Source organism: Microtus ochrogaster, chromosome 21 (genome assembly GCF_000317375.1).
Source record: "Microtus ochrogaster isolate Prairie Vole_2 chromosome 21, MicOch1.0, whole genome shotgun sequence".
NCBI lineage: Eukaryota > Metazoa > Chordata > Mammalia > Rodentia > Cricetidae > Microtus > Microtus ochrogaster.
Window position 1 is genome coordinate 42640836 of NC_022022.1, and position 13854 is coordinate 42654689.

Genomic DNA, 13854 nt, shown 5'->3' on the forward strand with positions numbered 1-13854 from the left:
GTAGACCAGGCTGGTCTTGAACTCACAGAGATCCACCTGCCTCTGCCTCCCGAGTGCTGGGATTAAAGGCGTGCGCCACCACCACCCGGCCTTAGCTCATAATTCTTGTCTGTGTTAACCACGTGACTTGATACCTTTTATCAATGAGGCCTTCTCATCTTGCTTCTTCTGTGTCTGGGAGACGACTACAGACTGAGCCTTTCCTCATCCCAGAATTCTCCTGTTCCTGTTGCCCCGCCTATACTTCCTGCCTGGCTACTGGCCAATCAGCGTTTCATTGAAACAATACAAGTGACAAATTTTTACAGGGTGCAAGACCATTGTCCCACAGCAACAATCTATATTATTTGTCTTTGAGAACAGAAGCTCAAGACACCATGTCTTTGTTTTGTAAGGTAAACATTACCAACCATTTTGGGCAGAAGAGGACTTGCGGAAGACAGAAGGGAATTTACGAACAATGGCCCATCAGAAATTTAGCTAGGATTCAAACCTGACTATTCCACCTTCATATCTCTTTCCAACATGGGAAGTTGTAACCTTCTACGTTGTGGTATATGAGATGTATACATGTGTGGTATATTTTTACATACTGCTGTTTGCTGAATTACTGTAGCTTGTTTGGATTGAAACACCCACAAACCCAACCTTGAAGATGACTGACATCGAAGCCTGTGCACGCATCGTCCACAAGCATGGAGACATCATTTTGGTTGTAGATAACACTTTCATGTCTGCATATTTCCAGGTAAATGAAAGGAAGGCTTTTTGCTGTGATCAAAAATCTACATAGTTATATCTGTAATTAGAAAAGAAAGGACTACTTTATAATAAAATCATTATCAAACTCAAAATAGTTACATATCAAAATATAACTATTATTGATTAGAAAAAGAATTATATTTGGACCTGTTTTGCATTAGTTAATATAATTTTAAAACTGTGTTGCTATGTCTTTGGAGCTTTGTTGGGAACAGTGAACCCCAAACATAGGCGTTAACACATTTACCAGGCCATATTGATAAGAATAGACCCTATGACAGGAACATGGTGGATGGATTCTCAGAGTCTATGTATCTCGGAAGTAACGGGATCCTTTGTAGCAATGAAGAGAGGTTACCTGGCTTCCTTGCCTCTTTGACCATATAAAGGAAGGTGTAGGGAGACTTGGCCTGAGCCTGCTTCCTGTTTCAATGCAAGCTGCACCTTCAGAGTCTGAGCCTAGTCTATTTTTGTTTGATTTTGTTTTCTTTTTTTCTTTGGGATGCTTCTTTGGTAGAAGGATATGGACGGGCAGACTCAAGGTCTTAGAAAAACGGAAAATGTGTGGATTCTCACACAGCAGGGTTGAGATGGATTCCACTGGGATCTGAGGCAACAGATTCAAGTGGATATAATGGCGCCTTTCAGATGGTTTCTCATTTGAAGTAAAAATGTCGTTTTGGTTTTTTTTTTTCTTTCAGCGACCTTTGGCTCTGGGTGCTGATATTTGTATGTGTTCTGCCACAAAATACATGAATGGTAAGATAAGTATAACCTGCATCTTAAATATTCTTCCCCGCAGATAAATGATGGTGGCCAGGGTTAGGCATGTTGGATCCCTCTGCTATTATGTAGGATTTATTTGTGACTTGTGTTAAAAAGTAAAATAAAAAGATGTTGATGTAGCTGAGGCTAATCTGGAACTCACTCCTTGCCAAGGCTAGCTGTGAATTTCTGATCTCCCTATGTCCCAGGCACTGGGGGGTACATTACCACACTCAGAATCTCATTTCTCATAAACAAAACTGCATTCATGGCTCATAGGGTTTACTGTGAGGGGTTACACTTTCATTTTGCTGGCAGCCTGGAGACTCTGACTCTTGATATGGCTTTTACTTTACTGCTTTAGGTATGGTCACTGCAATAAAACTGGGTAAAGTTCAAAAAAGAGAAGACTTTCCCCTTAGGATTTTTTTCAAGAGAAAAATCACGGTTTGGCAATTATGAATTGAAGAATAGACACCAATTGTTGTTGACGGTGATGTTTTTGTTTTGTTGTAGGTCACAGTGATGTTGTCATGGGCTTAGTGTCTGTTAATTCTGACGAGCTCAATAGTCGGCTTCGTTTCCTGCAGAATTGTAAGTGGTCAGAAGCCTGGGTTGCTTTGTGTGTGTTTATGTGTGTGTGTGTGTGTGTGTGTGTGTGTGTGTGTGTGTGTGTGTGTGCAGCTAGAAGAGGGCACTCTCCACCTTAGTCCTTGAGACAGGGTTACCATTCACACCCGTAGCTAAGTACCAGTGATCCTCTGCCTCTGTCCAGCACAGCACTGGGGTTACATAGCCATGCCCAGCTTTCTTCGTGGGTGCTGGGATCCTAAGTGAGGCCCTCATTCTTGTACAGCAAACATTGTTGTGCATCGACCCATCTCTCCAGCCCCTTAAGACTGGATTCTCGCGGGGCAGTGGTGGCGCACGCTTTTAATCCCAGCACTCGGGAGGCAGTGGCAGGTGGATCTCTGTGAGTTCGAGGCCAGCCTGGTCTACAAGAGCTAGTTCCAGGACAGGAACCAAAAGCTACGGAGAAACCCTGTCTCAAAAATCCAAAAAAAAAAAAAAAAAAGACTGGATTCTCGTAACGCCAGCAGAGATTACACTTGATATTTGTATTTAGGGAAAGATAAGGAAAAAAGGTTATAAAAACATAGTTATACCCAGTGTTAGATAAGCAGATAGGCGGGAAGATCTCTGAGTTCCAGGCCAGCCTGATCTACACACTGAAGTTCAAGCCAGTTAGAGCTACAGAGTGAGAGACCCTGTCTCAGACAGATAATAGAGTTATAGCATAACACGATTTTATGACTTCATGACATCGTTTAAGGTAGGAATTTTGTTTTTTGCTTAACAAAATTGTTAAAACTGGAGTGAGTTTTTAAGACTCAGTGGGGTGTTTTAAGCCTGAAGTGTTGGCTTCCATGTCCATAAGTACCTGGACTGGTGGTTGGATTTGAGTAGCACTGGAGCCCTAAACATACACCTCTCTATACATTAAATTCCTTTCCTGGTAGCTTGCTCAGTTTGTCTCAACTACAGGTGATCACTATACTCTGACAGATAAGAGACAGACATGATTAAAAATTAAAATACCCTTCTAGAAATTGCTGTTAAAGTAAGCAAAGGGGTTGAGGAGGTGGAGTTGATTGAGTGCTTGATAAATAAGAAGGAATGAGATGGCTAGAGCTGCTCTTGCAGAGAACCTCAGTTCCGTTCCCAGCACCCACATGTTAGGGTTCACAGCCACTTGTAGCAATTACTCCCAGGATCTGACTCACTCTGCAGGCACTGTATTCATGCACACCCTCCCCCTCACACACATACACATATACACATAATTTAGAATTAAAATAAAACCTTTAAAAACAGAAATAAGGTGTGTGTTAGTTGACTGTGCGGCAACAGTCATGACCACACTGCAGATTTTCTCTGTGGTGCATCTCAAAGACATGATGGCCCACACTGTGACGTGCCGGGTCGTGGAATCGTACAGGAGAGTCTGCTCACAGTGGCCCACACTCTGTGACGTGCCGGGTCGTGGAATCGTACAGGAGAGTCTGCTCACAGCAGCCCACACTCTGTGACGTGCCGGGTCGTGGAATCGTACAGGACACTCTGCTCACAGTGGCCCACACTCTGTGACGTGCCGGGTCGTGGAATCGTACAGGAGAGTCTGCTCACAGCAGCCCGCACTGTGTTGTATGTCTATCTCCTCACAGCTAAGGTCTCATCTTGGTTTCCTAGTTATAAGACGGACATGTCTCTTCTTCAGAGCACATTTCTCTAAGTGCATTTTTGTTCTCATTCCATGCTTCCCATTCAACATAGCGATTTCTCCCTAAAACACAAACATAGAGCTTACAGCTAGATGTTTCTGAGTCACTATGTTGAAAAAGAAGAACCAGAGGATTCCTTGAGTCCCCTTGATGGAGGAAGGTCATTGGTTGATTAAATAAAGAAGCTGCTTGACCTGATAGGTTAGAACATAGGTGGGAGGAGCAGACGCTGGGAGGAAGAGGAAGTGAGCTCAGAGACTCGACAGCTCTCCTCTCGGGGGCAGACGCCTCAGAGAGACACGATTCTCCACTCTTGCGGGCAGAGGCGAGAGCTCTGCTCTCTGAGGCACACGCAATGAAGCTCCGACCCAGAATGGACATAGGCTAGAATCTTCCCGGTAAGCGCACCCAGCTGTGCTACACAGATTATAAGAAATGGGCTAGTCCAGGTGCGAGAGTTAGCCTAGAAGAGGCTAGATAGAAATGGGACAAGCAGTGATTAAAAGAATACAGTGTCCGTGTAATTATTTCGGGGCATAAGCTAGCCAGGCGGCCAGGGTGCGGCTGGGGTTCTGAGGACGCAGCCCTGCCGCTCCTATTTCAACATCCCCTGGTACCTTCAAGCTAACCCAACATCTGTTCTCTTCCAGCAATTGGGGCGGTTCCTTCCCCCTTCGATTGCTACCTCTGCTGCCGAGGCCTGAAGACTCTGCAGGTCCGAATGGAGAAACACTTCAAGAACGGGATGGCAGTGGCTACTTTCCTGGAGTCGAATCCCCGGGTAGAGAAGGTTATTTATCCTGGTATGTCAACCTGAGTTCTAAGCAGTTCTGTCTACGTTAAGACTTTATGTGGGTCATTCTTTGTGAGTCTCTGTGTTCATGTAATTTTACGTTGTTCATTGGTTATGGTCCTTGTGTGTCAGGCTCTGGAATCCGCATGGTGGAGAGTGGACAGACAACATAAGCTGGGGCAGTGGAGGTCAGGTGCTGAGAACAGCCTCACACGCTAGATGCCTCTGTGGTTTTAGCTCTGAGGCTGTGTATACTTCAGTCACAGGATAATTCTTGGCTGGTTGAAGGATGAGACCCTGCTGTCGCTTTTTCAACACGATAATCGGTCGGACATAACTTCTTCCCACCGAAAGTTAATGTAGCAGGATCCCCCTCAGCCTCTTTTCAGTTCACCCCCCTTTTCAGGAAGACGAGCAGAATCATTCTCACCCCTTGTTTATGCTACCAGCTAAGCTGTCATGGGCTCCTGCAACCTTGTTCTTAGAGCCTGTGCTATGGGATCATGAGTGTAGGGTGGTTAAGATTTGTCTTCAAGGAAACTGGATAAGCTGAAGTTGAAATGTATGAGCTCAGATCTCCACCTGTGTGCTTGCTGGAATGCATTTTAGATCCAGGGAGAGGGAAAGGCTCTGATCTATGCCCCAGGGAGCGGGTGTCACTTGTTAAACGCTCACAGTTGAGTATTTCCAGAGACGTCCAACAACTCTTAGACCTGTTTTCTCTAGGAATATGAGTCCAATATTAATAAAATAAATGGAGTTGGCCTCATGGAGACAGTCTTGTTCCTAAAATACATTAATCAAGGAGTCCCAGAAGGATTCACTTAACAAGGGAGTCCAGACATGCAGAGGTCCTGAATGAAAGAGCTCATACTGATGGAGTCGAGAAGGGAGATGTGGCCAGGACACGGGAGGACCCTGCTGTCAGGCTTACCTGAAGCTAACTTCGGGGACAGTGGACTTGTCCCCTTGAACTATGTGTGGCTCTGGAATGAGACCGCTTCTGTGCTTTGTGTTTCCAGGGCTACCCTCTCACCCTCAGCATGAGCTGGCCAAGCGCCAGTGCACAGGCTGCCCGGGGATGGTCAGCTTCTACATCAAGGGTGCTCTGCGGCACGCCGAGACTTTCCTCAAGAGTCTAAAGGTGAGCTCAGCATTCATCCCCCGAAATTTCCTTGTGGCTCATACTCACGCCCAGCTTTGGGTTTGCAGGCCACTCCCATAAGACAGAACAAAGCTCTCTGGGCACAACTCTATCTATAAGATTTGAAGGACAGTATTAACTTCAGACATGTAGTAAAATTAAGCCAGGCAGTTCTAGCTACCTGGCACACTGAGGCAGGAGGATCATGTGATCCTTTAAGTCTGAGATGAGGCTAGGCAACATAATAAGAATCTGTCTCAAAAAAAAAAAAGGAATAAATTTTATGGCACTGTAATACAATCTTAGTTCTTATTGCTGCTATAATACCCAGGACTGGATATATTAGCCTGTTTTTCATTACTATGATGAAATGCTAGAGACAGGCTACTTTATAAGTAAAGGTTTACTTCATTGGCTGTTCGAGGTCAAAAGCATAAGGTCAGAGTTAGTTGGCCCTTCCTTGTGCCCTCTACCAAGGGCCTCGTGTCAGAATCACCAGTTAAGAAGGTCAGCTGGGAGCAGGCTTGCTTTGATGGTTATTGACAGTATCTTGGTTAGTTCTCCCCTTCCTGGCCTCAAGTCTCCCTCCAAGCCTCACTTCTTAAAAGCATGTCACACTGCTTTTGGACCTCGACTCCAACCCATGAATTTCGGTGGGACCCACCTCACCCAAACCAGGCCGGTCACTCAGCATACAGTTCTGGAGGCTTGAAGGGATCCAGCCACCTGCTGGTATCCACGTAACAAAGATAGAAAGGGCGTGTGGAAGCAAGAAGACAAGGAGCAGGTCCAGGAGTTCTGGGTGCCGCTCGTCCAGTGAGCGTGAATCAAAGTGGCACCACTGACCGTTAGCCTCCAAGAGATGCTTCTCTGCAGGACATCATCACCAATTGCACATGGAACCCAGGACAAAGTGCAAACTAAAGCAACCTTTGGACTAAGAAGTTTCCTTTCTCTGTGGCAGTTAAAGGGGGTGTTAAGAGGTGCCCCATAACTGGGTGTGGTGGCACCGCCTTTAATCCTAGCTTTCAGGAGGCAAAGGCAGGCAGGTAGTACAAGTTCAAGGCCAGCCTGGTCTACAAAGGGAGTTCCAGAACTGTTGTACAGAGAGGCCCTGTCTTGACAAAAGAAAGTGCTACATATGGATTAGTGCAGATAATGGTAGACATTCAGAGGTATTTGTTTAAAAGGAAATATCAGAGGTTGGTCTAAAGGTAAACATTTTAGGGTTCAGAGCTCATGTAAATAATATTTAAGTATGCTGTTTATGTATTTGTTGTTTTTGTTTGTAAGACAGGGCCTTACTCATTCTATAGTCTAGAACCCTAGCTTTGGCTCTACAGACCAGGCTGGCCTTGAACTTGTGCTACCCTTCCGTCTCTGCCTCCTGGGTGGTACCATAGCCTTCATCTGTCTTAAGCAGAATATTTAATACTTGCAGATTGTGTAATTATCATCCAAACCAGGGTGATGTAGGAAACTGACTTTGGTCGGTTTATTGCTGATTGATTGAAGGAATTGACTGACCGACTGATTGATTTTGCAGTTCTGGGGATGAGACTCGGGGTCTTGTGCTTGCCAGGTGAACTCCCTACCACTGGGCTACACCCGCAGACTTTTGTAAAGTCCACTGAGACAAGGTTGCTATGTTGCTCAGGCTAGCCCCAGACTCACAGAGATCCTCCTGCCTCTGTCTTCTGAATACCACGGTGACAGTCCCAGGCAACTCCATCAAGTTTTCGTGTTTTAAAGGTGTAAGGCAGTATATCTAATTGTTTTAGACTTTACTCTGACTTTTTCCTAGTATCTTGCCTGATTCTTGGTTTATTCTTAGTTACTATCACTCTTCGTCCCTCCTGAGCCAGAGAAGTTTCATCAAAAACATTTATTTTCAGAATTTAGCAGTATGTTTTCGGACAATCTAAATTCCTGTTTTCTTTGCTAGCTGTTTATTCTGGCTGAGAGCCTGGGAGGATACGAGAGTCTGGCCGAGCTTCCGTAAGTATGCTCTTGTTTTTATTGGTAATTATTGCATGTCATTTATTTACTCTTTATTTTTAATAGTTGATTATTTTATCTTGTTTTCTTTGTGTCGTGTCCCATGTTGAGCTGCCACATCTGTGCCTCTCTCATCTGTGGATGTAAAAACCACAGTTCTCATCTTAAATGAAGTAAGAACATGGACCCAGGAACACAGATAGAGTGGACCCAGGAACACAGATAGAGTTAACCCAAATTCCGTGTTCCAGTGTGGAAGCAGTTTCATGGGTTTTTTTTATATTTTTACAGAACAAAGAAAGTCGTAAGTCAAGGCAAGTTTAAAATACATTGGTGGGTGCCTCAACACGAGGGTGAGAGCAGGTTTATAGTCCCAAGATGGTTGATTACATTCTTAGCTCTTGGACTGGTGGAAGCTAGTGTTCTGCTAATAGCGTCTAAGATGGTTTTATTTATTATCGTAAGACATTAGTTCAGATTCCAAGCAGGACGAGGAATGGCTCTTCCAGAAGGCTAACGCTAGTCCAAGATAAAGCAATTAGCCTCTGAAGCTAAAACAAATTCCAGTCTCTCCACAGAGTGGAATTGGAGTTCACTCCATCAGTCTCTGCAGACATGGACTCCTTTGTAGTGTGTTGGTTTCCTTTTTACTCTTTGGCTCTTTGGGGACCCACTACCCCGTTCCCCAAAAATACACAGAAACTCATTCTTACTTATGAATGCCTGCCTTAGCTTGGCTTGATTCTAGCCAGCTTTTCTTTTTTTTTATTATGTATACAATATTTATTTATTATGTATACAATATTCTGTCTGCATGTATGCCTGCTGGCCAGAAGAGGGCACCAGACCCCATTACAGATGGTTGTGAGCCACCATGTGGCCGCCGGGAATCGAACTCAGGACCCTTAGGAAGAGCAGGCAGTGCTCTTAACGACTGAGCCACATCTCCAGAGCCTAGCCAGCTTTTCTTAAATTATCCCATCTACCTTTGCCTCTGGGCTATGCCCTTTCTCTATTCTATGTATCTTTCTTCCCGTCTTCCTCTATTGCTGGTTGGGTAGCTGGGCCCTGATGTCCTCTTCTCCTTCTTCTTTTCTCTATCCTTCCTCCTATTTATTCTCTCTGCCTGCCAGCCCTGCCTATCCTTTCTCCAGCCTTCTTATTGGCTGTTCAACTCTTTATTAGACTAATCGGGTTTTTTTGTTTTGTTTTTTTTAGACAGACGAAATAACACAGCTTCACAGAGTTAGACAAATGCAACATAAAAGATGCAGGATTTCTTTACAACATTAAACAAATATTCCACAGCATAAATGAATGTAACACCTTAGATTAATATTCCACAACACCCTTCCAGTTTTTTTTAATAAAGAATTTATTTATTATGTACTGTTCTGCCTGCATGTACACCTGCAGGCCAGAATAGGGCGCCAGATCTCATAAATGGTTGTGAGCCACCATGTGGTCGCTGGGACTTGAACTCATGACCTCTGGAAGAGCAGTCAGTGCTCCTAACCTCTGAGCCATCTCTCCAGCCCACCCTTCCAGTTTTTTGTTTACAGACGGACACAACTTGGTTTCATGGTTCTCACTCACACACCTCAGCTTCCTGAGAGTGTGGACCACAGGCCCGTGCCATCCGCCAGCGTTCAGGTGCCAAACCAGTGGTGCCCAGGCAAAGGAGCGAGCTGTGCTCTTCCCTGTGTTGACTGCACAGTAGTAACTATGTGCTGTGCTGCTGTTGTCCCCACCTGGCCTTGGAAGGGAGACTTTATCCCAGAAAAGCTGTCTGGATCCCCTGGGGAACAGAAAATATGCCCCATGCCCTTGATTTTCATGGAAAGCCTGACTGTTCAGGTAAACCTGCGTACTCTCTTAGTGTGTTGCATCTTTGATGGTATGCTATCTGAATAGATATTCAAGCTCTGCCTGGTACTCCACACCTTTGTAAACCAACTACAAGCCAGAGGATTTTAGGGAAGCATCCAGCAAGTTAGTTACTTTGCAGACAGGGAGACCCACCCAGCGAGCTTGGCTGATATACTCAGGAATACATGCCAACTTCATTCTTGAGGCTTTGCACCAGGAATAGTGTGGGTTGTGACTGGGAAAGTGGATCAGAAGTTCAAGTGCTTGCCACACAACTGTGAGGACTTGAATTTGGCTTTCCAGTACTCTTGTAAAAAGCTAGGCATGGTGGGGCATGCCTGTAGTACCGGTGCTGAGGAGGAGAGAGGAGGATGCAAAGGCACCACCAATTATATACACATACACAAAAAAAATTAAAAAGAAACCCTTCCTTAGAGCAACAAAAGAAGATCCTGTTTGTGTACCGGCCAACTCAAGTGCTTTTTTCTGTGGGTGTGAGGCCTGTTGGTTCAATCACAGAGCACAGGGATGAAGCGTACTGGCAGCAGAACACACATTGGATCTGAGTGTCCTCACAGACCCTCCCTTGAGCTCCCAAAACCGTCTTGCCTGGGTAGATTGATGTGCTTTTCCTCAGGGCTTCCCTCATCCTATAACAGGGAGAACGCGTCCTCTCTTCCAGGTTCTCCCCATAGCGCACGATGCGATGGGAGCCTGGTTTTACACCTGCTGAGGATGATCAGCTTCTGGTTTGGAAAATCCTTCAGGCCGTTCTTTCATGTGTTCTGCACTAGAATTTCTGTTGCCTGCTGCTGAGTGGTAGAGGCCTGGCGTTGTGTTTCATGGATCTGCCTCAGAAGTGTATTTCTTGGAAAGAGCAGTGTAGGAGCAATTTGGTCTTCAGCTCAAGACTCATTGGGGCAGGTGGTTGAGTCCACCGGCACGTGGTCTCTCCTCTACCTGGATACTAAACTGCTAACTTTAACTTTAACCCATTCTTATGATTTATCAGTAATGGCATAAGCAGTCCTGGTTTTAATTTAAAATCATGAGAAGAAGTGATAAGCTTGATAATTGCTTATTTTCTGTTTGCCTTTGAAAAATCATAAAGGTTTAAAAATAGCAGCCTAAAGAGACCTGACGATAAATGCCAATATTTAAGCTAGAACTATGCCTCCACAATCCAATGATGAAATCTGTGCACATTTGCTTCCAGAGCAATCATGACCCATGCGTCTGTGCCTGAGAAGGACAGAGCTACCCTGGGGATCAGTGACACATTGATTCGACTCTCTGTGGGCCTGGAGGATGAAAAGGACCTTATTGAAGACCTGGATCAAGCTTTGAAGGCAGCGGTGAGTTGTGTGTGTGCATGCATGTGTGTGCATGCATGTGTGTGCATACCTGTCTGCATATGCCCTCGTTTTTTCTTTTTTTGAAAATAGATTTTTCACACAATATATTCTGGTAGGTTTCCCCTCCCTCTACACTTTTCCATTCCTCCCCACCTTTACTCCTATTCAGATCCACACCCTTTCTGTCTCTTGTTAGAAAACAAATGGGCATTTAAGGATTAGTAATAAAAAATACATAAATAGAAAGAAACAAATTGGAATGTGACAAAACAACCAACTGAATAAAGAGGGCCAAGGGAGAGGCATAGGAAATGCATATAGACACAGACACACTTCTTTGCATGTGCAGGAGTCCCATAAGACCTTCGAACTGGAAGCCATAATATAAACACAAAGGACCTATAAAAATGGAGTGGTTTGTTTCCCCAATGAGACGCACTTGGAGAAGACTACTTTTTTACTAGGAAGTGGTTATGAACTGGAGTTAGTTTCCGGGTTAAGGATAGGGGCGTGCTCCACTCTTCTCAGCTCTAGGACCCCCTTTGGTGCACACCCATGCAGGCACCACAGTCTCTATGGGTTCATGTGTGTGCCCGCCCTGCTGTGTCTAAAAAGCCCTTGCTTCCTGGCTGTCCTCCATTCGCTACAGCTGACGCTCTCACTGCCTGCTTTTCCAGTTTCCCTGAGCTCTGAGGGGAGACTTGAGCATCCATTCAGATCGCTTACCCTGCATATCGTCTGCCTGTGGATCTCTGTGTATGTTTGTATCTGCCTTAGGAGGTGGCTTCTCTGATGGCTGAGCAAGACGCCGGCCTCTGAGTAAGCAGAATGTCGCTAGGAGTCTTTTACAGCTAAGTTCCTTTATCAGAATAGTAGTAGTTGTTTTCCCCGTAGGACCCTACCCTTGCTACACCCAAGCAACTCTGGGCGTAAGTTCCATCTCACGGAGGGGGCCTTACACAAATCAGGTATCAGTTGGTGACTCCCATGAACTGTGTGCCACTGTTGCACCAGCGCATCTTGTGAGCAGGTCATTCTCACAGATCAGAAGATTGTAGCTGGGCTGGTGTTTCCTTCTCCTTTGGTAGCGTGCAGAGAACCTGCCAGTACTAGGAATGCTGGTCTGTAGGGGTGAGGGCTCTAGGACTTCTCCATGTTCAGTAAGTTGTCTAAGTGTTGTCTTCAGTAACGGGACCTCATTGTCAGTTTGCAGAGAGCTACCAATAGCCCTGATAATTTGGGGGTTCTCATGCCTTGTCCCCCCAAAGAAGTCACATGGCTCCCGGCACTCATGGAACCCATTTGGCCCTAAAATATTCTATTAGAAGCAACCCATTCCCAACGCTAGAAGCTCTGTTTGATAATGAGACTTGTCCAGCTGGGGCTCTGTCTACCCTGTTATTAGGCGATTTTATTCAGTGGCTCTCATTTATGTGTGTATTATAGGAAGCTTCTACTGTGTTAGGTTTCAGTACAGCCCCTCAGATGGCTCTAGTTTTCCTGTCCCTCCTCATATTCTCTTCCTTGCTTCGCTCTGCCTGTTCGGTCCTCCCAGTGCAGCCCCTCCCCTCACCCATTCATAACTATCTATTCTGTTTGCCCCTCCTAGGAGAGACCCTAGGTGATCTGTCCCTTCCTCTAGTCCCTTACACTCTATCTAGTATCTGCTTATACAGTTTGTAGCCTGCTTGTCTGTGACTTCACAGTGAGCATGCACTCTTAAGTGAATAAATACCATAGCTGAGTCTAAGTTACCATACTTAGATGATTTTTTTTTCCAGTTCCGTAGATTTGCCTGGGAATTTCATGATTTCATTTTTTTAAATGTCTGAGTAATACTCTGTTGTGTAAATGTACCATTTTCTTCATACCCCTTCTTCTGTTGTGGGATAGCTGGGTTGTTTCCAGTTTCTGGCTATTGTGAATAGAGCAGCAAGGAACATGGTTGAACAAATGACCTTTGGGTATATGCGCAAGAGTGGTGTAACTGGATCTTGATGAAGATTGATTCTCATCTTTGAGGAACAGCTGCACCGATTTCCATGGTGACTGTACAAATCTACACTCCCACTAGCAGTGGATGAGTGTTTCCCCTATTACACATCCTTGCCAGCATGAGCTGTCATTTGTTTTTATTGATATTGGCCATACTGACTGGTGTAGGATGTAATCTCAAAGTAGTTTTGATTTACATTTCCGTGGTGATTAAGGATGCTGAACATTCTGAACATTTCTTCTCTTTTTTCTCTTGGTTATTCAAGACACGGTTTCTCTGTGTAACTCTGGCTGTCCTGGAACTTGCTCTGTAGATCAGGTTGGCCTCAGACTCAGAGGGACACCTGCCTCTGCCTCCCAAGTGCTGGGATTAAAGGTGTGTACCACCACCCTGCTGAACATTTCTTTTAAATGCTTCTTTGCCAGCATGTGTCTAATCTTTTTTTTTTTTTTTTTGGTTTTTCGAGACAGGGTTTCTCTGTGGCTTTGGAGCCTGTCCTGGAACTAGCTCTTGTAGACCAGGCTGGCCTCAAACTCACAGAGATCCGCCTGCCTCTGCCTCCCGAGTGCTGGGATTAAAGGCGTGCGCCACCATTGCCCGGCGCATGTGTCTAATCTTGAGGGAAGGTGTCATCGTATTTATAGAGTGGCCTCACCAGAGATCTGTATTCGGGCATGTGTGCCTGATCCTCGCCTGGACAACATCTGTGAACTTGTCATGTCCCATTGGTACCTCAGTCTAGAGTCCACTTACCATCTGGTCTTTACCCCTCTAAGGAAAAAAAAGCCCCCAAGTCACCCAGTATCTCCTAGCACAATATCAGCCTCATTGAGCACATTTGATGATTCAGGCTTCTGAGCTTTATTTGGTACCATCTCCATCACCTCGGG

General features: G+C 45.2%; 1 protein-coding gene across 1 annotated transcript in view; it reads left to right on the forward strand.

The window, feature by feature from the left end:
- Cth (cystathionine gamma-lyase) overlaps window positions 1-13854 on the forward strand; it is a 24597-nt gene that overhangs the window by 9752 nt on the left and 991 nt on the right. Inside the window, exons 5-11 of the mRNA XM_005357454.1 lie at window positions 617-748; window positions 1464-1521; window positions 2044-2121; window positions 4460-4612; window positions 5625-5746; window positions 7692-7744; window positions 10830-10968. Coding sequence (XP_005357511.1) covers window positions 617-748; window positions 1464-1521; window positions 2044-2121; window positions 4460-4612; window positions 5625-5746; window positions 7692-7744; window positions 10830-10968 — 735 coding nt within the window. The remainder of the gene's footprint in view (window positions 1-616; window positions 749-1463; window positions 1522-2043; window positions 2122-4459; window positions 4613-5624; window positions 5747-7691; window positions 7745-10829; window positions 10969-13854) is intronic.